Below are 25,423 nucleotides of genomic sequence, written 5' to 3'. Positions count from 1 at the left end.
TGGGAGGCAGAGGTTGCAGTGAGCCGAGATCACACCACTGCACTCCCACCTAGGGACAGAGCAAGACCCAGTCTCAAAAAAAAAAAAAAAAAAAAAATTAGACCAGCTCTCCATTTATCTTTGTTTTAAAACATTTTCTTTAAAAAAAAAAAAAAATTGTTGTGAAATTCAATATAATGCCCATGACCTAAGAAGTTTGACCTCTGGATAAGAAGAAATCTAGGGTTGAAGTCTAACAGTCTAGGTTTTTTTTTATGTTATTACTAATATGACACTAAATACTGCACATGGAATTTTAAAGCACTATAAAATTGTTGCTTAGAAAGTTATGTGGGCTCTGAGTTCGGATGCACTATAAACCCCAATTCAATAATTATCCAAGTGTCTTCATTATTCATATGTAGTGAAATGTGCACTTAGGGAACATTTGAGTTGACAATGGTATTCCACTTTAGCAGATAGTATTTCTTTAAAATTGTTATTGTTATTGTATATATAAATATACATAACTAAAATAGATATGTTATAGGCAACATGATGCAGGTAAGATTGGAAATGGCAGATCTCTACAGAATTATTATACTTCTTTTGTTTAATTATTTGTTAAAGAAAGGCATGTATCTTGATAATATCCTATACCAGAATCTCTGATGTTTAAGAATTTAGACACTCTGTCCTAGTTGTGTGAATTTAAATATATTTGTGCCTATTTATGATTATCAACAAATATAATCAAGATGAATCATCTTAAGTAAACAAATTCATTTTCTTGACAAAAGAAGTATTAACGGTATCCTTAATCAATTTTAATTAACTATTTTTAAGTTTCTTTAGCCAACCTTGACTGGGATTTAGATTTTTCTAAACACATTTTGTTCATGGTTCGTAATGATGATTGTGTTGTAGCTGTTGGTATAGTTGGTTTGGTAAAGAGCTATTTGTGGCTTAATGGCATTTATTTCCACGTAGAGTTTGAGAATAGTTTGTCCTCTGCATTTTGGTCCTAGTTGTTGCTGGCAACTAGTATATTTTGGCAAATTGAGTTCTGCCTCTTTACCTCCATGGCTGGCTGCTAATTAATCAGAAGATGGTTTTTCATTTCTGACTTGTCATTTCTGTGAGGCTGATTTTCGTAAGCTTAAAATGATCAAGATCTAGAATCTCGTTGGTGACCTCATCTTGCCATTTGATAATAAATATGGCTTGTCAAATGAGTTTACTAAGAATGTTTAATTAAGCCACAGCTAACAGACCTAAGTCCAATAATCATATAAAAGGTTAGATACAAATTGGAATGTAAGCACGTATAGTGGTGGGCACAGTCTAGTTCCAAACTATAACTTTGAGTATAAGTAATATTAGCCAGAAAAACAGATTTCATTTATTTTTATTTTTTTCAATAGAAACAAGTTCTCACTATGTTGCCCAGGCTGGTCTTAATCTCCTGAGCTCAAGGGATCCTCCCAACTCAGACTCTCAAAGTGCTGGGGTTACAGGCGTGAGCTACCATGCCTGGCTGAAAAACAGATGATTTTGAAAAGTTTGGATTTATAGGCTGGGCACAGTGGCTTACACCTGTAATCCTAGCACTTTGGGAGGCCAAGGCAGGTGGATCAACTGAGGTCAGGAGTTTGAGATCAGCCTGGCCAACATGGCAAAACCCCATCCCTACTAAAAATACAAAAAACATTAGCTGAGCATGGTGGCAGGCACCTATAATCCCAGCTACTTGGGAGGCTGAGGCAGGAGAATTGCTTGAACCCAGTGGGGCACACAAGTTTGGATTTATATACATGAAACTAATAATAGATTCTTTTTTAAATTGTTGTCTTTTCTGATTTTTTTTTTCAGCTTACAATGACAAGATTGTTGCATTTCTACGTCAACCCAATATCTTTGAAATTCTACAGGAGCGTCAACCTGACCTTACCAGGAATCACTCACTCAGGTAACAATAATATTGGTATTTGGTTCAAGTTGCATAAGCACAAACCATTAAATCTTAGTTGTACTGATAGTTGTCTTGGAAATTTATTCTTTCTTTCTGACATCCTTTGCAAAAACATCTTGTATGCAAATATTTTGTCATCATCACCAGGAATTGTAGTGCTGGCTTCTCTCTATTAAGTATAAAAGTTGAATAAAATCGGCCGGGCGCGGTGACTCACGCCTGTAATCTCAGCACTTGGGGAGGCCGAGGCAGGCAGATCACGAGGTCAAGAGATCAAGACCATCCTGCCCAACATGGTGAAACCCCGTCTCTACTAAAAATACAAAAATTAGCTGAGCATGGTGGTGCGTGCCTGTAGACCCAGCTACTTGGGAGGCTAAGGCAGGAGAATCGCTTGAACCCAGGAGGTGGAGGTTGCTGTGAGCTGAGATCGCACCACTGCACTCCAGCCTGGCGACAGAATGAGACTCTGTCTCAAAAAAGAAAATAAAGGTGAATAAAATCAACTAAACAACCCAGAACCCTATTTAAAAAAAGAAATATGAAAAAAAAATTTAAGCCAAGCGTTTATCCTAGATGTGCAGATTATAATGAAATTAATGACATACCTTTTTGAGTGTAACTTAAGTAAGCAAAAGTAGCATACAGTTTATTGAATTGAGATATATAGAGTTCCAGACTTGGTATTCACATTTTTCCATAATAAAAACAGATTAGAACCTAAGTAGGGAATCTGATACTCTCTAAAACTGAGCCTCCTCTTGCATGAGCCCTCTCTTCTAAACAACTTTTCAAAACATCATTTCTCAAGCCCAGTTTTACTTTCCTGTATACATGCTGTTCCCCTTCCCTGGCAAGCTTTTCTCTCCTTCTAAGTTTGGGAAGCAAGATTTTTCCACTAAAACCCAGCAGAAGATTTCCCTCCTTGAAATCTTTCAACTCCACTGTGGACTCTCACTTTCATGATCTAGGCTAGTATTTCTCTATCTAAGTGTGCTAGGCATCAGTGGGGATAGGAAAAGAAGAGTTTCTCCTGAAAATCTTTCTTAACCCCAAGTCCAGTTGTCACCTTTACTGGTAGAAGTATATTTGCCTGGTGGTACCATCCTGGCCCACAGCAGTGATTTTCAAATACTGATCCACTAAGTTGTGCCAAACTGTTTTCATCAGTATCACCTGGGAAGCTTTATATAATACAAAATGCCAGGTCATGCCTCCTCCAATTCCTCTCCCTTCTCTGAATTTATACCTCCTGTTCTCCCATGCCCTACCCAGAAATTTAATTCAAGAGGTCTGGGGTAGAGCCTAAGAATTATTTTTTCAAAACCTCTCTGTATAATTCTGATGGCACAGTTGGCTGCAGTAACCTTTGGTCTTGACACTATTTTGATGATTAGTCATGAAACATATCACATTGTCCTTTGTACTGGTTTGACTTTCTGACTTTTGTGTTTTGATTTGACTTTTCAAGTCCTTATGCGTTATTTTCCAATTAGATTTTAAGAGCCTTGCAAACAGGGATCATATCCAACTCATCATTATTTTTCCTCTTTACTGTTCAAATATCTAGAATAGCATTTTGCACATACTGAATGTAAAAATATATATGTATATAGTTGTTGATTTGAAAATAAATTACCAAATATTCTTACGATATTCTTGGTCTCATGTCTTTTTTTTTTTTTTTTTTTTTTTTGGGAGACGGAGTCCCACTCTTGTCGCCCAGGCTGGAGTGCAGTGGTGTGATCTCAGTTCACTGCAACCTCCACCTTCCAGGTTCAAGCGATTCTCCTGCTTCAGCCTCCCGAGTAGCTGGGATGACAGGTGCCCACCGCAACACCCGGCTAATTTTTGTATTTTTAGTAGAGACGGGATTTCACCGTGTTGGTCAGGCTGGTATTGAATGCCTGACCTCAGGTGATCCACCCACCTCGGCCTCCCGAAGTGCTGGGATTACAGGCATGAGTCACTGTGCCTGACCTTGGTCTCATGTCTTTAAAGTTGTCACTACCTTCTAAAGTTTGTAAAGGCTGAAGCTACACAAAATTTCAAGTATTATGCTATAAACACTGTGCATATAAAAATCCCAGTTTCACCTGGTTTCACATGGTTAATAACATTTGACTCAACTCTTAGTGCTTTCCCCAACATAAGCATGCTGTTCTTAACCACGGAAAAATTATAATAATTATGCAAGTGAAGATTTTGTATGTTTGTTTATTATGGCATCCACTCAGTAATCCATGTTCCCCTAGAGAATCTTGTGTAAGAAGTTTCAGTTTTAAAAAATTGTAGAAAGGAGCCCCTCAGTGATCTAATTAGAAATGTTAGCAATCCTAGACCTCAAAGTGAAACAAACAAACAAAATTCTTCCTCTTTTGCTAATCACAAAATAAAGAGAACTCTATTTTCTCTCTCTTCTACCACTTCCAACCAACACATACCACTAGTTAATATCTGTTCCTCTAAGTGTACCCCATCCCCCACAAAAGAGGAAACTCAAGAAGTTTTTCACTTTTTCTCTGCACTCCACATTAGTGTGTAATACGTATTAACATATCTTTAAATCTCCACCATCAGAGAGATTAGGTGATCTAATATACCTGGACAGGGCATTTGTCATTAGTCTTTAATGACTTGACAGAATCTTAACAGATCCTAACAAAGGGAAAAGCTGCAGGCCCAAGTTGGTAGCTTCACATTTTGTTTGTTTTCTTTCTGCTTTTTAGAGTCTGAAAAGTCTCTAATCTCCTAAAGATTGTTGAAGATTTTTTTTTTTTTAGTGGCATCTAGGGTCCTCAGTTAAGCATAATCTTTCTTCTAGCATAGGATTCACATGGTAATCTATTTTTATGCAATTATTTGATAGGCTATGAAATATATTTCCATCTTTACAGAATGTGACCATGGGAAGCAGATGCAGTCATGATAAGTAAAAGGAAGGGGGAACTTAAATCAATGAGATAATGCCACTCCTCCTATCCAGAGTGTGTGTCACACTGCACTTTCATTTTCTGTCAAGTTTTTGGGAGTTAAATATTTTGCTTATCATAACATTGTAAAGGGGAAGTTTGTATATCTAAGAGAACATTCTGTTTTATATAGTTGTGAGGAGCATTCCCACAAACACAGGGGTGGGAAATAGGTTGAGCTTCTTTAATTTCCTATTTCAATGATATTTTTGATAACAGATTTATGCATGGAATGGAGCCACTGAGTAATCTATGTGTCAAAGTTCACTGTGGACCTTATATTCATACCTGGAGCAAGGATTCCCAGTACCAACATAGCTTTGTATATGTCCTTTCTTATCTGCGGCACACCACTTAAGATAAATATTCCTTCTTATTTTTCCCAGAATATAACGATAAAAGTGGTAGCCCTTGAGAGATTGAAGTAGGTATACCTCTTTACTTTGTGTTTTCTGGTTTGCTTGTGATTCATCCTAAGCCAGAGGATAGCAGGCAATTCATTTAGTTTGCATCTATGTATAGTTTTCTCTTCCCTGAGACTTCACTGGTGTGTCTTCCTGTCTATGTGGCTATGGTTTTCCATGCATTGTGATATGGCTTTTACTTTCAACTGCTGTATTTAAATCACTGCTCCCTATAAATTCATTTATCACGCAAATGTGAATGGTACTAAGTTGCGGTCCTTTTTTTTTTAAAACAAACCTCAGGAGATGTTTATTTCCCCTGTTAGAAAAATCAGCTTCCAAAAGTCAGTACCACATCTGTAAAATGGGTAGTGTCCCCATTGGATTATTATATGCTACTACTGGTTCTCATGAAAGATGTTTGTATGCTATGACATTAAAATAAAAGCTGAAAAAAAGTTCTAACATTTTATACGAATACAAATATATTCATTAGAAAACAACCTTTAACAATATTTTATAGGTGAATTTAATGCACATTTAAAAATTCAATAAAATTTTTAGTATTGGTGTTTGTACAGCACTGTGTAATGAGAAAGGCTATGAACCTGAGTTAAGAGTTGAGAATTTCCCCTCTAATATGATTATTAGGTCCAGTCAGTAAATCTGTTCCCTGCTAGTCCAGCTCTCCCCAGGCACCAGTGATTATTTTTGGCAGCAGGCTGTTTCCTCCTTGAGTGCTTCCTATATAACTCCCCTCACCATGAGGACATGATCTGTGATAATTTTGTCATTCTGGGTAGATTCGATCATTCCATATTTTATGTTATTAGGAAATCAGTAGCTTGGGAGTCAAGAAATTCTGAACCACAAAAGGCAAATGGATATGTGTCTCAGGATTCACCAGAGGCAAATGCAGAATTGAACCTTCTATTTCCTTTCCTTTCCTTTCCTTCTATTTCCTTTCATTATCCTATTTGAAGAGCCCTGGGGTTTTGTTAGAGTTTAATTTTACTCTTAATTTTTTTTATTTTAAAAATAATTGCCGATTTTGAAATTTATCAAACAATACAGAATTTTAGGTAATAAAAAGTTAAAGTTTCAAAAGCTATCTTTCATAAGATAAACCCTAGTGTTCAAAATTGCTAACCTATTTCTTTTCCAGCTTTGTGGCAAATGAATTTTTCTACATATAATATTAGACTGGAAATGTTTGTCTTGGTTAACATCTGAAGTACTTGGTGAAAATAGCATGAATTTACTTCTGCTGATCTGTATGCATTTTCCTGTTAAGACCTGCCTAGCTCTCTCCCTTAGTCCTCTCCTGATTTGTTTACTTATCACTCAGATGTCTGGACCAACATGGCAAACTTCTAGTCTTTGCTGTACCAAACTTAAATAATAGCAAATCTGGACTGAGGCTATTATTTTCCTACAGACAGTTTACAGAGGGATAATTATTGAATTTTTAAAGACACCTTTTCTTTTTTTTTCTTTTGAGACAGGGGGTCTCACTCTGTTGCCCAGGCTGCAGTATAGTGTCGCGATCACAGCTGACTGCAGCATCAACCTCCTGGGCTCAAGCCATCCTCCTGCCTCAGCCTTCCAAGTAGCTGGGACTATAGGAGCACACCACCTTGCCCTGCTAACTGTTTTATGTTTTTTTTTTTTTTTAATAGAGATGGAGTCTTGCTATGTTGTACAGGTTCATTTTGAATACCTGGGCTTAAGAGATCCTCCTGCTTCAGCCTTCCAAAGTGCTGGGATAACAGGCATGAGCCGTTGTGCCTGGACACCTGATTAAAATAATTTATTGACACCACATAGTAATGGTCATTGGGAAGTCCTAATAGTAGACTCTGTCTCACTGGAAGAGCAGCAGTAATGGCTCTTAGAAGGTAGTTGAGTATAGTTCTTAAGATTTTGTTCAGGTTTGGAGCCAGAAAGACCTAGGTTTGAATTCTGGCTCTGCAATTTACCCACCAGGTGACTTTGAATGAGACATTAAACAACCTCCAAGTTGTCATCCTCATCTGTAAATTGGGGATCGGAATTTCTAACTTCCAGCATCTTTTTGAAGATTAAATAAAATAATATATGTATAAACCATTTGGTACTGTGTAAGCATAGTAAGCATACAGTAAATTTAAATCAATATTATATTAGTAGTCTGCCCTTCACTTCTTTGTTCTATCAGAAGGACTCAGTTTAAAGTAATTTGCCCCTAAACTTACTCTAATTCTAAAAACCACTATTCCTGAAATTAATCATGCATATAAATGGACCAATGTGATTCTGTGGGTATAATTTAAATGCAACTAGGATCTAGGATCTCTTTTCCTTTTGGGGGTGGGGAGCAGACAGAGTCTCACTCTGTCACCCAGGCTGGAGTGCAGTGGGCACAATCTCGGCTCACTGCAACCTCTGCCTCCCAGGTTCAAGCAATTCTTGTACCTCAGCCTCCTGAGTAGCCAGAACTACAGCGATGCACTACCACGCCCGGCTAATTTTTGTATTTTCAGTAGAGATGGGGTTTCACCATGTTGGCCAGGCCGGTCTTGAACTCCTGGCCTCAAGTGATCTGCCTTCCTGGGCCTCCCAAAGTGTTGGGATTATAGGCATGGGCCACCGTGCCTGGCCGTCTTTAATTCGACTATTAATTTGTTTATAGGAGGGCTTTTTAGTGGTGCTCTCACATTGTTTCCTACAGGGAGCTTTTCTCTAAAATCTTTTACATTTACTCAATAAAACCAGCCTTGACTGCTCCATGCCTAGACTGAGGACTGAGCCTTCTGGCTCGAGGTTTAGCCGGAAATTACTGAGGGCCAAAATATCATGGCAGTATCATTAAGATAACGTTTTAGAAGCCATCCAAAGGTATATTAAAATATCTTTCCAAGCAGCTAATTATCTTGTAGGCCTCTTAAGAGATTAGAGACTTTGTTCTTCAGGGCAGTAAGGAACACAGATTCTTAGAACCTGTCATCTATTCTGTGACTTCTGCAAAAGGAATAAGTGCTAGTCATGTTTTATTTGAATGGATGTACTAATTTATAGATCTACATATGCTTTTGAATGATATGTATATATCTAATTTTCACATTTTTGATGCATGGAATCTCTTAACTATTAATGTCAACTTTAAGACAACTGGACAGTCAATCACCTAAAATTTAAAAGGCCCAAAACAGGAACTCCAATAGCCAAAATTAGTTTAGGTTCTTTTCACAGTATCACACTCAGATATACGTTAAATTATTTTCTGATAAACATTGTTCTCTGATGTAACTTTGAAAGATTCCCCAAATTACACATGCATTCATCCACTGGATATGTCTCCAAAGTATTGTGGTTTTTTGCTAATAAGTGGTTCAATCATGATTTTCAAGATGGTTTTCTTACATGAGGAATAATCATATTTTAGGTATATCTGTTTTACTGTTGATTTTTCCTACATTCTGTTATATTTATGAAGAAAACAGTTCAGTAAAATGTCGTTTTCCTTTAGTAACTCATTAGACTTGGACTCTCTGTGGACCAAAGCAAAATATCAGTGCTGAAACCAGTCTCAGTGCCTTCCCCAACCCCAAAAGAATAATAAATCCACTTCTAAATCATGGAGAACAATGAATTATTTGTGATAACACAAAGTAGTTTTTAATAAAATCTGCTTTTTACTTATATTTAAATAAATTGCCCAGTTACTGAATCAGAAGCATTTCTTACAAAGCAAACAAAATAAGCATCCCTTCTATGTTAATAACATGTTAATAATATGTTGGCAAGTTGATTTAGAACAACTTGCCAACAATACAAACAGAAAAAGGAGTAGGTCAACAGAAATCTAGTTTGGCTTTATTTTCAATAGATCATACTGTCTGTTGAAAAAGGAATAAATGATTATGGAGCCTATCTAATAATATACTCAATAGTTTAAAATTATTGAGTGCTTCCTATGTAATAGGCTCCAGGCTAAGTATTTCATTTGCATTCTATAATTATGTTTATTTTAACATGAGGAAACAGAGTTAAGTAACTCTCTTAAGTTCTTAGCATGCAGATAATTTATATCTATTTATGACAAACTTTGTCCCTACACATGTGGCCAATTAATTTCACGTCTCTGGGTCCATAAGAATCATATGACCATAATGGACTTAAATTCCCATAACCTTTCAACTGTTCGGCTATATCCGTCAAGTCAGACAGTGCCCTGTGACTGTAATAAGGAGTATGAATGATCAGTGCTGGTCTTCCTTTCTTGACATTATACCATTAGGCAAGTCAAAGCATTTCTCTAGAACTGCCTGAGGGCAGTTTTTGAAAACATGTATTTGTGAATGTGCCACTGAACTGTATCTAGAGGAACCAGGATGTGCAGAGTTGGCAATCCAGAGTTTTGTGGTTTTGAGCATTGCTGCTTCTGGTTGTCTCCGAACACATGACCTTCTTTAACTTCACCAAAATATTGGGTGGTTTCATGGGAATGTTTTCTGTGGGAATTCAGTCTTGAGACTTTGTTCATTGTCCTCAAATGATCTAGTAGAGTCGATCTTCTGGGGTGATTCCTTGCAGAGGAGGAAGTGGTTACACATATTTTGAGAGTCTGAGAGACAGCAGTAGCTGGAGACATTTTCCTGAGCTTGTCGCTGTATGGTTTAGGTTCTTGTTTTCCAGTTGTGAGTTTTCATGTTAAGAGATTGCCTTTTTACCTGCTTTTACGTTTCTCTCCAGTGGATTCTGTTTTAGTAAATAATTGGACATCAGCTTTCCAATTCTTTTTTTATTTCTCTGCCACAGGAAAAAAAAAGAAAAAAAAAAGAGAGCAAGATTGTTTATTCGAAACACCGGGTGGATTCTTAGGGGAAATTGTTAGGAGCCACATATGTTGTTAAAAACTAGAAAAAATCAATAACATTTGAATTAATGCTATTAATATGAGGGTATTTTGTTTTTCAGAAGCCAAATCACCAATCTTGAGACCATTATCGGTGGAAAGACACATTTGCACCTTTCTGTGCTTGTGTTTGACTTGATTCTTTTGATTTTTGCATCTCTGGCCTAGCATGTGCCTCCTTGGAATTATCAGTCATCGTTTTTCCTTCTTAACAAAAAGCTTATTTTTATCTACTGATTCATTGGTTTGATAAGCCAATTCATTTAATAGTGTAACCTGAAATACAATACTGAAGGATAAAACATATCATTGAATGTGCCTTGGGATGAGTGGATTCTACCACCACTTTTCTATTTGCAAACTATTGCAGAACTTTTGTTCTTAGAATGAGCCAGGATATCTTTTATGCATTATTTAGCATGAATGCATAATTTTCTTTTTAAATCCATCTCTTTTATTTTCTCTTTAGCCTGTGGTAATTTACATGTACATTACTTAACCCCACTTGATCATTTTCATGATGCAAGTTAATACAGTAAGAGAAAAGGTTTTTTTAATTGCTAAGCGAAGTGTGCGTAAGTGGCAGATGGGGACTGGTGTTATTATCATATTGAACATCAAGGCCCTGGCAGCCTAAGGGCAGCCAGGTGTGTTCGCCGTCCCTTTAAAAGCTCACCTCTGATCACTTTGCACCAAGTGCCCTATAAATACAAACGTGGGACCCAAAGTCATATGGCAAGATTCAGTCATAAATGTCATCCATCTCATCTAAAATATTATTATATTGTTTCATGTGCTTTGATCATCAAAGTGAAGACCCAACATTTAAAAATTCTTGCAGAGCTTGAGCTTATGTATGCAAATTTCTAGTAGACCAAGGATGCCAGTTTGAGAATCACTGGTCTATAGTATACTGGGCAAATACCTGGTAACCAAGAAGCGGTTCATTTGTTTTTCTCAGAAAAGATTGGTGGCATTTCCAGGACGTCTGCTGACTTCTGTCTCTTCCTCAGCCTTGATCTGCTCTCTTTACAGGCAGTAAACTAATGCCTTCTTTGTTTCTACATGAAAGGACTTTATAAAGAACTGTTTAGACCAGGAGCAGGTATAAAGCCTAACCACGCTTCAATTAAGTGAACAGAAGAATTTAAATATTTTTACATCAAATGAGAATTACCTTTTGACTTTCTGTCTTCCACTGCACTGTAAGCTCCTTGAAAAGGGACTTTCTCTTACTCCCCATTGGATTCCCAGTGTGTGGTACCATGACTGGCACACAATAGGCACACAGAAAATGTTCACTGAAAGAATGACTCAATATCAACATACGAAAGTACTTACTGGTGTGATGTACGTCAGATGACATGTTCCAGTGTCTGGTTCCTGGAAGCATATGACCCATAGCTTGTCATTGTGATGAATTAGCTGGCCCGGTAGAAAATTGGTCTCAGCCTGCCTCTCATATGTTCTCACCTGAAAAATCAGACCAGTTGCCTTCACAGACTGCTAGTTTATATCTGGAAAGTGATGAAAAGTTTCCCAGTTGGCATACCTCCTCTGGTGCCTTTGTCCTTTCTTTTTCTCATCCTATCATCCCTGTGACTCAAGAAGCGATGATGTTTTTCTTATTCACAGGAAACTTACAAGCTGCAGACCAGGGCCTGATATCTACCATCACTCAACTCCTTCTATGTAGCTCCAGTTAAGGAAGGAGGGGAGAGTGCTCAGCCTGTTTGTTTTTTGTCTTGTTCTGTTTGCCTGGATTCACTGTGTTGATAGACAAAAGAGATAAGCTGCATATTTGTGGGAGATAGCTTTTGATTCTTCAAGATCAAAGCATAGTGTTACTGACCCTTATAAGAATAGTTCTTTGGTTAAGTTATTATTCATTTTTCTTCAAGATAACTTTTCTCTGATTTAGCTTTTATCAGCCAACATTTACATCTCTTATCAGAAAAACCATTCACCAGATAATGGGCCTGGGTTTCCATCACGTGTTTCAGATGTATGATTCCGAAACTTGAGGGAAAATGTTCTGCCTGGTTCAAGCCTTCACTGAAATAACCTTAAGCAGAGAGAGGCTGGCCTTCTGAGCAACTACTTTACATACATGCCTGCCACTAATTTCTAATAGTCTTTAAAAAAAAAAAAAAAAAAAGTAGTTAGCTGCTGGCAATAAAGTTTGGCAAATACTAAAGATTAGCTGCTTCATCTATCATATAAAATGGATCTAGCCAGAAGAAACCAAGGACTGAACTCTGTTTATCATACCTCGTAAGCTGTGTGGCTAAGGGCAAATCCATTGACTTTTCTATGCATTAGGGAACTTTTCATGTGAACATGAAACCTTGCCTTCCACCTCAGTGCCTTCCAGTCAGCAAGCAATCTTAAGAAAAATATTTCAAATTTGGGAATATAAAAATCAGTGCAACTTGGCCAGGCATGGTGGCTTACGCCTATAATCCCAGCATTTGAGAGGCCAAGGCAGGCAGCTCACATGAGGCCAGGAGTTTGAGACCAGCATGGCGAACATGGCAAAACCCTATCTCCACCAAAAGTACAAAAATTAGCTGGGCGTGGTGACGCATGCCTATAATCCCAGCTACTCAAATGTCTGAGGCAGGAGAATCATTTGAACCCAGGAGGCAGAGGTTGTAGTGAGCCAAGATCATACCACAGCACTCTGGCCTGGACGACAGAGTAAGGCCCTGTCTCAAAACAAACAAACAAAAAAATCAGTGGAACTTTGTGAAAATATCAAATAGAAAAACAAGTTGCTTTGTAGATAAGAACTAAATCTAAATAAATACTTATATCAGTGATTGGTATTTTACTTTATGGTATAGGAATCAGAATATATTGTCCATAGCACTCAGAATAAAATTGCATATTTGCATTATCCTCTATATTCCAATGAAATAGAATGATTTTAGTACCATAATCTGTGTTTTTATTTTTTTCCTCATCTTATAAAAGTTAATATGGTGTGCTTTGAAATAGCATGATGTAAATGAGGGAAGAAAGCAACTAGGAAAAAAATTATTAAAATTGTATTCATATAACAAATTGAAAAGAGTGACATGATGACTCATCAAACAAAAAGAAAAAAAACTGGTGTTATCACATTTATCTATAACAAAATAATGATAGAAATAACTCACCTTGTGTTTGATATGTATAGGTATATATACATTTGCACAGGTATGCACACAATCTATTTCACCAACTGTTGTACAAAGTATTTCAGTTTTTCTTTATTTAAAAAAGGCATATGCTTTTACACTGAATATATAATGCATAGATACTATCTGCTTCCAATTAGGAATGAGCTCATCACATGTAACTTAAAGGTATGGCCTCAGGAAAATAGATGACTCTCCCAACACAATCCCTTTTTGGAACAGCAGGGCATCAGCCTAAGACTATTGCTAAAATTCAGGCCCACAGTCAGCTTTAACTCAAAGCAGACACTGATTTTATTGGTTGAATGGTATACTATTTATAGTACTTGGGCAGCAAAATGATGAAGCCAGTGAAAGAATCTTTCTCCCCACAACATTAGAACTGGGAGGTGTTGATGCTTACAAGATCCCCCCTTGAAGGCAAAGACCATGTCTCTCTTGGATGTGTATTCCTACGGTATCACACAGTAGCTGCCACATAATAGGTACCAAAAAACATCATGACTATTATAAAAAATGCTCTTTACTACTGAGTTATAGCCTAAAGGTCTACCATATACATTTTGTGCTGTTTCTTTTCTTGAATAGGGAGAAGATCCAATTTATCCGAACTGAAGGGACTCCAGGATTGGTGCGCCTTTCAAGCGATGCAGACCTTGTTATGTTGCTGAGGTACGTACGTAACACTCACTCTTGAAGCAGAAGGTCTCTTGTCATCAGATATCATGGAACATTGTAGAAAATAATATGCCAATATTCATAGCCCAAAAATTATTCTTATTCTTTAGACTTGTGGAAATATTTGGAAGATTTAGGGTGCTGATTGAGTGATCATTCACTTCAGGTTGCATTTGTTACATTGAGATCTGTTTAATTTTGTTTTCACCCTGCTGGCAAGGGAGATGGTATTGGAAAAGGGAAAGGTGGTAATGAATAGAATCTCCCACTCACAGAATGGAACAGAAGGGTATCTGAATAAGGCATCCACCGTTTACCCCTCAGTGTTTACCCTTTCAGTTTAATATTCTTTCAAATGTTTTTCTCAAAATATGTTTTGTCCCCTTTTGCTGACTCAAGGCATTATTTATTTACCTTGTGGTTTTGAAAGTGTACGTTTGGGAAATCAGATCAGAAAGTTGACATTCGGTCTATGCTACTCATTGCCAACTTGATAGCCCTTCATAAAACTGACCAATTATTTTCACCCCCACCCCCACCCCCCAATGGTTAAATCAGCTTTGGTTTTAAATTTTAGAGTAGTTTAGAAAGGAAACTGGCAAGTTTTCAAAAGACTTTCTCATTTTTTGTATTATCCCTCAAATGTAGGCAAGCCAAAGTAAAATAATGCTTTGCTCTACCCAGTGGTTGGGATGCTCATCCCTGTAACCTCCAGAGACTTAGAAGGAACATCATACTGAGCCTTTCAGGCAAGGTTTTGTTTATCCCTGAGTGCTAATAACCTCATTCAAGTATTCAAGATGATCTTGACCCTGACCATTTCTAATTCTCCATTCCATAGTTGCTGTATTTGTTGCCATATTTCTGACCGCCCATGTGATTGTTGTCAGAAAATTATTTTTATTTATGTGTAGTCAAAGCATAATTCAAAGGGATGTACTAACTTTCTATAGATACTTCTTCAGTTGACTCTGAATAGGACCTATGGTGGGGGTAGCTTCTCGACCTAGTGGGTGGCGTCTCTCCTGTGGTATTGAGCCAGTTGTGAAACCAGCATATAGTATGCTAGGTGGTCAGGAAGACTACTGGTCAATTAATATTTCAGTGTGTTGTTTCTATCATGGTTTGGTTGGTGATAAAATAGTTTAAGTTTCTGTTAACAGAATTCTGGCCAGGATATGCTCTTTTTCTTCACTATAGAAAGCTAAGGTGAAGCTTTTAAACTAAGAATTCTGCTTTTGGAATTAGTGAAAACAGAAGTCATAATTATCATTCACCTATCCATAGTTAAATAATGTTTAGATGGTATAGTCTTAGATTTATTTTACTATAGCTTATAATATTTGTACTTTGATAACACAACAGTTTGCATGAGTTTCTATGTGTTAAGTAGTAGAATTCAAATGTATTTGAATTCAGATAATTCAGAACTCAGTCATACATAAAGAGGAAGGCTGCATTTTCTCCTCTTTGGGAAAATAAGCAGGTTCTCTAAAGCTAATGGGCCTTTGGAGAAGTGTGAGAAATTTTCTTACATATAATAGTTCTATAATTATTGTATACAAATGATGTCATTAAATTCTAGGCTTTTCATGTGGGTGATCACATGTGTCTATTATTTTAATAATAGTAAACAATACAATTTATTATATGTACATGCTTAATAAGTAATATAATTAGTGATTATTGAAAAATTTGGGATTTTATTTATGTCCTCGATTATTTATTTATTTATTTATTTTTGAGATGGAGTCTCGCTCTGTTTCTCAGGCTGGAGTGCAGTGGTGAGATCTCATCTCACTGCAACCTCCACCTCCTGAGTTCAAGCAATTCTCCTGCCTCAGCCTCCCAAGTAGCTGGGACTACAGGTGCACGCCACCATGCCCGGCTAATTTTTTGTATTTTAATAGAGACGGGGTTTCACCGTGTTGCCCAGGCTGGTCACGAACTCCTGAGCTCAGGCAATCCACCTGCCTCGGCCTCCCAAAGTGCTAGGATTACAGGTGTGAGCCACAGCACTCAGCCCTTTATTTTTTATTTTATTTTGGAATTGGAATGATTTGAATTAGTGACTACAAACTTCAGTCAGCATACTTGTCACTTACATAATGGAAGCCTTTGTGTCTATTTTAATGTTTTGTCTAATTTCTTAAAAAGGAAAAATCACTCCTGGTACAAATTGACTTATCAGTAAGCTGCAATGTAGAGATAGTGTTGCTCTAGGACATTATTCAATTCAGAATAAACCCATGTAAAGTTATTTTCCCACAGGGCTATTTTAAAACCCAATAATTTTTAAATGACCTTGTTTAATTTGTTATTGATTTTTGTATTTCAAGTATCTTTTCACTAACTCAATTCATGTAAAAAATGTACCTCTATCAGAGCTCATACAAGAAATGATTGATAAATTTGGCTACATAAATATTTTTAAATGGATATAATGAAAGATACCACATATAAAGGCATAGAGAAAGATAATCAACTGGAAGAATAGATTTACAACATGTAAAACAAACAGATCAGCCGGGTGCAGTGGCTCACGCCTGTAATCCCAGCACTTCGGGACATCGAGGCAGGCAGATCATGATGAGGTCAGGAGATCGAGACCACCCTGGCCAACATGGTGAAACCCCATCTCTACTTAAAAAAAAAAAAAAAAAAATTAGCTGAACGTGGTGACTCGCACCTGTAGTCCCAGCTACTCGAGAGGCTGAGGCAGGAGAATCACTTGAACCCAGGAAGCGGAGGTTGCAGTAAGCCAACATCGTGCCACTGCACTCCAGCCTTGCAACAGAGCTAGACTCTGTCTCAGAAAAAAAAAAAAAAAGAAAACCAGATTGTGGATACATAAAGAAGGCCTTTAAAAGAAGAGAACCCGATAGAAAAATGGATAAAGGTTATGAAAAGACATAGAAATGGAAGTATGAATAGCCAATAAACCCGTGGAAAGATGCTAGTAATGTAAGTGTAGTTTCAAATAATGAGATATCATTTCACAGTATTAGATTTGTAAAAGTCCGAAAGTCTGAATACCTAATGATATACATAAGAACTCTCATATTGTCTGGGCTTAGTGGCATTGCAGTTTCTACAGTCTTGTTGCAGTACAAACTGACACTGTCTTGTACAGCTGAAAAGAGCTCAGGTCTCTGGTTACTCTCTTTTAGGAGAATATCAGAAACAGACATTTCAATATGGAGAAGAAAGAAGACAATTAAATGGTCTAAGATCCAAATCCTCACATTTGAAAAATAGTAGCCAGGGTAAACAAGGGAACTAATTATTTTGTGATTGTAGTTATTTAAGAGGTGTTTTGTTTTATTTTGCTTTTAATTATCCAATTAAATCCTAAGCCCTTAGAAGGCTGAGACCCTGTTGTTTATTTCTTGGAATGAGGATGTAGAACATACTTAGTATATTTATGATGGGTTCTCAATAAACATTTTCTATTTTGTGTTGGAATCCTGTTTCCAAATCTGAAAACCCAGGTATGATTTTCAAACAAACATGTACACTCAAACTCACATGTTGAAATAGTAAAATAAAATCATGTTGTCCAAAGTTGGTAGGAAAACAGGGAAATAGCCACAAGTTCACAAAAAGTACCACAGCCAGCCATTTTGTCCCAAGAATTACCTGCAAGAGAAAGGGGGCGGGTGCTCTCTTTGGGATGTAAACCGGGCGGGTGCTCTCTTGGGGATGTAAACCGGATCTTGGATGGAATATTCTACTCCTTTGGGATTTAGGCTTTTCCCCACTACTTTGGCTGAAGTACCCATTTTGTTTCTTGTCTTTCCCCAGCTTATTTGAAGAAGAGATAATGTCATATGTGCCTCCACATGCCTTACTCCACCCCAGCTACTGTCAGTCCCCACGTGGCTCTCCCGTGTCATCTCCTCAGAACTCACCAGGTGAGTCTACCTGCTGCTTGCAGTAAATTCTCTGAGGAGTGAACCTTCGAGCCAGACGTTCTATCCTCCCTAAAGACAGAATAGGAAGGGAACACTTCAGGTACATCTTTGGTGTTAGCACAGATACATGTGTGCACTTCCTGTCTCCTAAGAGTGGCTTATTTCCATGAGGATTCATTTTGACAAAGAGATAATGAATAGGAGGATTAGTGGTATGACATACTCAGATATAGAATTTACTTTTCATGATGTTATGTCATACAATATCAGGACACAAAATATTAGGTTGCTTTTTGACTTTAGAAAGTTCTAGTGAAGAGAACTTTTTTGATATACAATGAAGATAAAGTCTCTACTCTCAAGAAATAATATGGAATTGAAATTGTTCAGTTTAATGGACTTGGACATTCCTGCAATATTCATTAATTGCATTAGATAGAACAGAAATGGACTGGCAGATAGAACATGTTGATAGGTAAACTGAAATGTGTACATTCAATCTCTTTTTGAAAGAGATAGGCATGAATGAAAGAGTGAGTGGGTGGATGAATGGGTGGATGAGCAAATGGTAGAAAATGCAGCTTGGCAAATGAGCTTTGAAAATGAAGGCAGTCATGATGTTGACAGAATATCAGCTGTATATAGGTCCTTATTATAGGCAGTGCATTGTTCACACTTTAACAGCTATCAGAATTGAAAATGATTTCAATAGAAGTGCAAACTCCATATGTGTCACTAAGCTGCTGTATGTTCTTTGGTATATCACATGTGTTTTCACATACTGCAGTGATAATGAAGCTGCAGCCTAATTGGATACTGCAAACAGGAAAAGATCTACTAATTTGTTCATTTAACACAGATTTATGGAGCATCCAACTATGATCCAAGCACTGAATTAGACTCTAGGACTACAGAGATGAATAATACAGTCTCTTCCTTTGAAGAATTCATGGTGTGGCAGTGAGTCAACAAATGACTCTGTGAAGCTCTGTAGTTAGTTCTGTAATGAAGAAATGTATGAGAACATAGCTGTGGGAACAATTATTCTTTCAGGGCCGGGGATGGGGTATTTGGGGAAATATGAAGTGGAACCTTGAAGAATGATGAATAGGAGTTTACCAGGTGGACCAAAGAAAGAAGGACATTCTAGTGAAGGGGGTGATGTGTTAGGCCATTCTTGTGTAACTATAAAGAAAACCTGGGGCTGGGTAATTTATAAAGAAAAGAGATTTCTTTGGCTTATGGTTTTGCAGACTGTACAATCATGGTGCCAGCATTTGCATGGCTTCTGTTGAGGGCCTCAGGAAACTTCTAGTCATGTCAGAAGGTGATGGAGAGCCAGCATGTCACATGGTGAGAGTGGGAGCCAGAGAGAGCAGGGGGGAGGTACCACACACCTTCAAACAATCAGATCTCCTGTGAGGTCACTCATCACCAAGGGAGTGGTGCTAAGCCATTCATGAGGGATCCGCACTTATGATCCAAACACCCCCCACAAGGCCCTACCTCTGACACTGGGGATTATATTTAAACATGAGATTTAGAGGGAACAAACATCCAAAAAAACCATATCAGGTAGCATAAGCTAAGCCACAGAAGCATGAAAGTAGTGTAGGAAATAGATACAAGTGTAGTTAATAGATACAAGGGAAGGGAAGTTCTCAAAGCTCAGGTTGGAAAGGTGGGCTAGGGCTGGTTGGTCATTGAAGCCTTATTATTATTATTATTTTGAATCGGAGTCTCACTTCTTCACCCAGGCTGGAGTGCAGTGGCGTGATCTCGGCGCACTGCAACCTCCGCCTCCCAGGTTCAAGTAATTCTCCTGCCTCAGCCTCCCCAGTAGCTGGGATAACAGACAGGTGCCACCATGCCCAGCAAATTTTTGTATTTTTAGTAGAGACTGGGTTTCATCATGTTGGCCAGGCCGGTCTCAAACTCCTGACTTCAAGTGATTTGCCCACCTCGGCCTCCCAAAGTGCTGGGATTACAGGTGTGAGCCACCACGCCCAGCCAGCCTTATTTGATCGTCCATGTGAAGCCAATGAAAATGTATAAGCAGAGGAATACCAATAATATCCTGTTTTTCAAAGATCAGTCTGGTGGCAATTGGGAGGATAAATTAGAAAATGAGAGACTGGAGACAGATTCTCAGAGAGGCTATTGCATTAGCCAGAGTAACATGATGAAAGACTGGACTAGGCAGTGGAGATGGGGACCAGGGAACGAATTGAAGGGATATGTAGGATGCAGAGACATCAGGACTTTGAGTAGAGGTAGGGAAGAGTCAAGGAAGATTCAAAGGCCCTCACTACCTAGGCTACCAGGCAGATGGTAGCACCCTCTGCCAAGAATGGGAAATGGTTAGACTCAAATTGGAAGATTGAATGAGTTTGGTGTTGGACAAGTTTTATTGAGAAATCTTTGGGCCATCAATGGGAGATTCCCAAAGACAGCTGGAAATGGCAGCCGTGGTGCACAGGAGAGGTTGAAAGCAAGGAATTCAGTGTACTGGTGGCAACTGAAACCTAGAGTATAGATTAAAGCAATTGGGGAGAAAGTCATTGAAAAAGAGAGGAAATAGAGGATGATGACATGAGAAACCTCAATATTTAAGGGATGAGCTGAGACAGAGGAGCAAGTGAAAGAAAGAGAGCCAACAGATTTTGAATAGAGTTAGGAAAGTCTTTTCAGGGGAGCCAGGTTTCACAGAGGAGTGGTCAATAGAGCCACATGCTCAAAGGGCTCAGGAAGTCCCAGCTACTCACGGAGGCTGAGGTGGGAGGTTTGCTTGGGCTTAGAAGGTCGAGGCTGCAGTGAGCCATGATTGTGCCACTGCACTCCAGCCTGGGCAACAGAGTGAGACCCTGTCTCAAAAGGGGGATAGGGCATCAAGAAAGATGAGATCTGAAAAGAGGCCTCATTTAGATTTGAAAATCATGACATTATAAATGGTCTTTGCCAAAGCAGGTTCTGTGAAGTAATAGGTTATAAACCGGATCATGATTGGTGACAGAATGATACAGGATCTGAAGCAGAAGTCAAATGCTCTTTTCACGAAATCTGGAGGTGAAAAGAAAGCAAAATAGAACAGTAGTTAGGAGAAGAGAAAGGGAAGGGATTTTAGGATGGGAAGTTGAGCGTACGTGTGCAGAGGACACAGGACGTGAGTGGAAGGAAAGTGGTTTGTGGAATAAGGCAGGCTCATGGGCAGCACGACACTGAAGGCAGAAACACAGGCCAACTTTGGAACAAAATAGGGACACGTATTTTGATGACACAGGCTGAAAGAAGTGTATGACACTACAGGTAAGTTCAAAGGTTTAGGGGAAAACTGCATGAAATTCCCAACTGGGAATTTCATTCTTTTAGCAACTGTCTGATTTTAGGCAGGGTACCTCCTTCCCTGAGCCTGAATTTCTTTTTCTGTAAAATAGGGATAATAATAATTACCTCACCTCTCACGATTATTTTTGGAGAACACTTTGCTTGGTGCTTGGAACATAACAAGTAGCCAATAAAGGTTAATGTGTCGCTTTTTCTTTCTTTCTTTCTGGAAATTTGATTCTGAGAAGTAGTTTGTTCACATTTGAACCATTAATAACTGGAACATACGAACCCTGATTTGCAGAGCTGTCTGCTTAGATATTTAATCATGCAGAGTGGTCTTTATCTTAGTAAGAGCCTATGCTGGGGTTTAAAGTGGACCATCCCTTTACCTATGTTTTATGGTTAAAGACATGAAACCATGTGGATTGTTGCTCATGCCAGTCAAGGCTGTCCTTTTCCAGGCCTTTTGTGTGGCCTGTCCTCCCTGAGGAAAAGGTAGATCGCCAAATGCTGCCCCTTCCGTGCCCTTTAAAGGCATGCACTTGAAGACTGCACACATTCTTCAAGACTGTATGAGCACTCTAAATGTGGCTAAGTTCACTTCCTCATTTAGCATCGCAAATGCACATGAGTAATCATTGGTGACAATAAAATCCATTCTAGAAACTTACATTTAGAGTTAAACATTTTCCAAAGACATGTGTAACCCAAATATATCTAAATTGCTAACAGTGTTTGTGGTGGTTTTAATTTTCAGGAAGAATCATCTCCATATTTTTGGCCTACTCTGTTTCAGTGGGCTTTGTTTGATCTTGAAACTGGGTTGTACAGCCTGTTATCAATGGAAGTCACTATAACAAATTCCACATGATACCAGGGCAGGACTACCTAACCTCATTTCCCCTCTGGAGGAATCTTCTGTTCCTTTGAATAAAATAGCTTCTCCTTCTACCAGGATTCCTGAAGGTTTTGTGAAAGCAACATTTCAAACAGATTTTTTTTAAGTGGTCTGATCCTCCTTGTGACTATAATTTCACCCCTCTTAGTGGTGTGAGAATAATATCGTGAAAATTATGACAGTAATAAATTTTAATAATCTTCATTGAGAATTCCTAGGAACCTGGTAAACTTTCCCCGCTTTTCCTCATTCCAAGCACATTGACATGTATTTTCAAGTGCAGAAGAGAGAGGGGCTTTGGAAATTTTGACTCACTGCTTTTTGCAGCTGTTAGAGTGCTCACCAAAATTTGTCAAAATTTTGGAATGTGAAGGTTTGTTTTTCTAGGACCATTAAAATGCCAATCCCAACCTCAGTGATGCCAGAAGGAAAAGATCTTTCCAAACACCATGTGGCTTATTATGCCAAATATGGGACCCAGAAGTTTATTTAAGCTGCACATTTCTAGGAAATTAAATGCAATAACACCTAATTTATCTGATATTATTGGAGATGTGCTCTCTTATGTGGATTTTCCAGGTAACCAAAGCTATGATTTTAACTGTATGAGAATTTGTTTAACCCCCTATTTGCTGAAACTCTTTCATAAATATATTATATTTCTCTTTACTTTCCTGTACACAGCACATTGAAGATATTTCATGGTTTGGGGGGATCATTGTGCCTATGAATCATGATGCAGAGCTCTTGTTACTTGACTAGAGCTGGACTCCCTGGAAACTAGCACCAGTAGAAAGTCACCTTCAACAGAAGTAAAACACTCAGCACAGAAGAGCCTTGTGGGTCTTTACTAAAGGTTGTCTTGAGGGGATGGGTTGTGAGAGGGAATTATTTCTCCCACCACATTGTGTACCCTTAATGATCTTCGTTTTCTTTCTGCCACCACAAAGTCTTAGCATTTTACCAGCTGTTTATGTCATCTTCTTCTCTTTTCACAAACAGTTCCTCTTCTCTGCTCACTCTCTCTCCTTTTCTTCCTTCCTCCCTCTCTATTCCTGTCTCTCTCTCTCCCTCTGCATGTGTGTGTGTGTGTGTCTGTCTGTCTGTCTGTCTCTCTCTCATCTGTCCCTCTCCCTTTCCCCACCTTTCCTACAGTCCCTGAAGTAGCTTTAGAGTTGTTTTTAGAAAAGGTGTTTGATCCCTTCCCTTGACTCAGCCCTACAAAGATGATCTGGGAACCAAATTGCACAAATGAGGGATGCTCCCTGGGTGGGTAGGGATGGGCAAGTTGTGATCCCAGAGACCAAAAGAAAGCCCCAGACACTCTCTCTCATAGTATAGAGACTTAACTTTTTGTTGTTGTTAGCCTCCCTTGTCCTCACCCATAGAGCTGTCAGAGGGTGCCTGCTATTGGCAGACCCTTCACATTTCCCTTTAATAAATCACTTCCCTGTCAAGATCTCTGTCAAGGTTTGAGAAGTCAGAGCATTAAGTTATTTTCAATAAATGGTATGTACATGAACATCAGCAAGCTCCAAGAAATGACTTGAGGGCCTTTTACTACTCAGAGAATAAAGGAAAAACGCCAGGTTTTCAGTGCTTGTGCTTTGTGCCAGGGATTTGGACGTGTTTTTTCTTAAGTTCCAGTGTTGAGCTATATTCCAGAAGATGGAGCCTTCCAGAAATTATTGTAGTGCTTCATGTTTTGTTTTCATTCACTCACAGGGCATTTGTTTTAAATGTCATAGGGATTTTTTGAAAGTGAACCAGGAAAGAGGTGAGTGTCTGCGCTGTCCCAGGACAGAGGCATGGAGCCATGCTGGATCAGGCTAAGATCCAGCCCCTGTCCAATACGGAGAACCAGTGCTAGTCATCAGAACAATCCACGTTCTGGGTCACACACCCAGAATCAAAAAAGACTCAGACTGCCCGGGAGTTGGATGCCAAGCTATTTCTAGTGTCTTCTGAAATATTTCGTCAGATAGAATTGTTTAGTTTGTATATGATTATGCAATTTTGTAACAGTATATGAAAATAGGGTAACACAATATAGAAGTTCTTTAGACCTGCCTAGCAATGACAAAGCAAAAACTCCCTAGTATCTGTTACTGAAATTTTTTCCTGCACAATATTAGCAAAATGCTGACTATCCATGAAGTCAGCCCTTCATTTGATCACTTTCTAGATGTAACGTTGATCTTTTGTACCTGATTTTCTTTAAGACTGTAAAGACCATAAAATTCCTCTGTCTATAAAGTATTATAATCTAGAACTTCACTTATAGTTGTAGTTCTCATACAATTTTATTAGCGCAATCTTCCAAGAACATTTTTTATTTCCAAAGTGGAAGTAATATCATTCCTGCTCTGGAATTTCTTGGCAATTATACCTCACTTGTATTAAGAATTTGACAAAGGCCAACAGCATAATTTACTGTAATTTTATTTATTTATTTATTTATTTTGAGACGAAGCCTCACTCTGTTGCCAGGCTGGAGTGCAGTGGTGTGATGTCGGCTCACTGCAACCTCCGCCTCCTGGGTTCAAGTGATTCTCCTGCCTCAGCCCCCAAAGTAGCTGGGACTACAAGCACACCCAGCTAATTTTTGTATTTTTAGTAGAGACGGGGTTTCACCATGTTGGCCAGGATGGTCTCGATCTCCTGACCTCATGATCCACCCACCTCGGCCTCCCAAAGTGATGGGATTACAGGCATGAGCCACCATACCCGGCCAATTTACTATAATTTTAAAATGAAATAATGTGTAAATGACTTCTTTCATAATGGAACTATGAGCAAAAGAATTTTTGCATTTAACAATTGCTGTCTCAGAGTTTTTATAATTAAATCCCTTTACCTAGAGTATAAACAGAATCAGAGCTAATTTTTATTGTGTCTGTATTGATATTGATGGAATGCATTATGGCATGTCCCACGTCCTTTTAAGCATCTCAAATTATGTAGGAGTAGTTAGTGTCTGTGCTGGTTTTTAAAGTAATCAGCTCTTAAAAAAACATGTTTCTTGGCCAGGCACAGTGGCTCATGCCTGTAATCCCAGCACTTTGGGAGGCCAAGGGGGTGGATCACGAGGTCAGGAGATGGAGATCATTCTGGCTAACACGGTGAAACTCCGTCTCTACTAAAAAAATACAAAAAAATTAGCCGGGCGTGGTGGCAGGCGCCTGTAGTCCCAGCTACTC

General features: G+C 38.5%; 1 protein-coding gene and 1 long non-coding RNA gene across 8 annotated transcripts in view; one reads left to right on the top strand and one right to left on the bottom strand.

Annotated features, from left to right (window-relative positions):
• The window catches only part of HECW2 (HECT, C2 and WW domain containing E3 ubiquitin protein ligase 2), a 397,525-nt gene that overhangs the window by 323,740 nt on the left and 48,362 nt on the right, over window positions 1–25,423 (top strand). For all 6 annotated transcript variants that reach the window (XM_054478078.2, XM_063647767.1, XM_063647764.1 and 3 more), the window contains 3 exons: window positions 1,852–1,948; window positions 13,995–14,078; window positions 17,889–17,998. In XM_054478078.2, coding sequence (XP_054334053.1) covers window positions 1,852–1,948; window positions 13,995–14,078; window positions 17,889–17,998 — 291 coding nt within the window. The remainder of the gene's footprint in view (window positions 1–1,851; window positions 1,949–13,994; window positions 14,079–17,888; window positions 17,999–25,423) is intronic.
• LOC129031508 (uncharacterized) lies at window positions 8,959–12,257 on the bottom strand. 2 transcript variants are annotated; one of them, XR_008501064.1, is made up of 4 exons: window positions 11,777–12,257; window positions 11,566–11,697; window positions 11,150–11,298; window positions 9,001–10,118 (listed from the first exon to the last, which is right to left on the bottom strand). It is a non-coding gene; the product is annotated as an uncharacterized LOC129031508 (long non-coding RNA). The 2 variants fall into 2 exon arrangements; XR_008501063.1 differs by lacking the exon at window positions 11,150–11,298 and having other exon boundaries at window positions 8,959–10,118.

Source organism: Pongo pygmaeus, chromosome 11 (genome assembly GCF_028885625.2).
Source record: "Pongo pygmaeus isolate AG05252 chromosome 11, NHGRI_mPonPyg2-v2.0_pri, whole genome shotgun sequence".
Lineage (NCBI taxonomy): Eukaryota > Metazoa > Chordata > Mammalia > Primates > Hominidae > Pongo > Pongo pygmaeus.
This window is presented reverse-complemented; position numbering and strand designations above follow the sequence as displayed.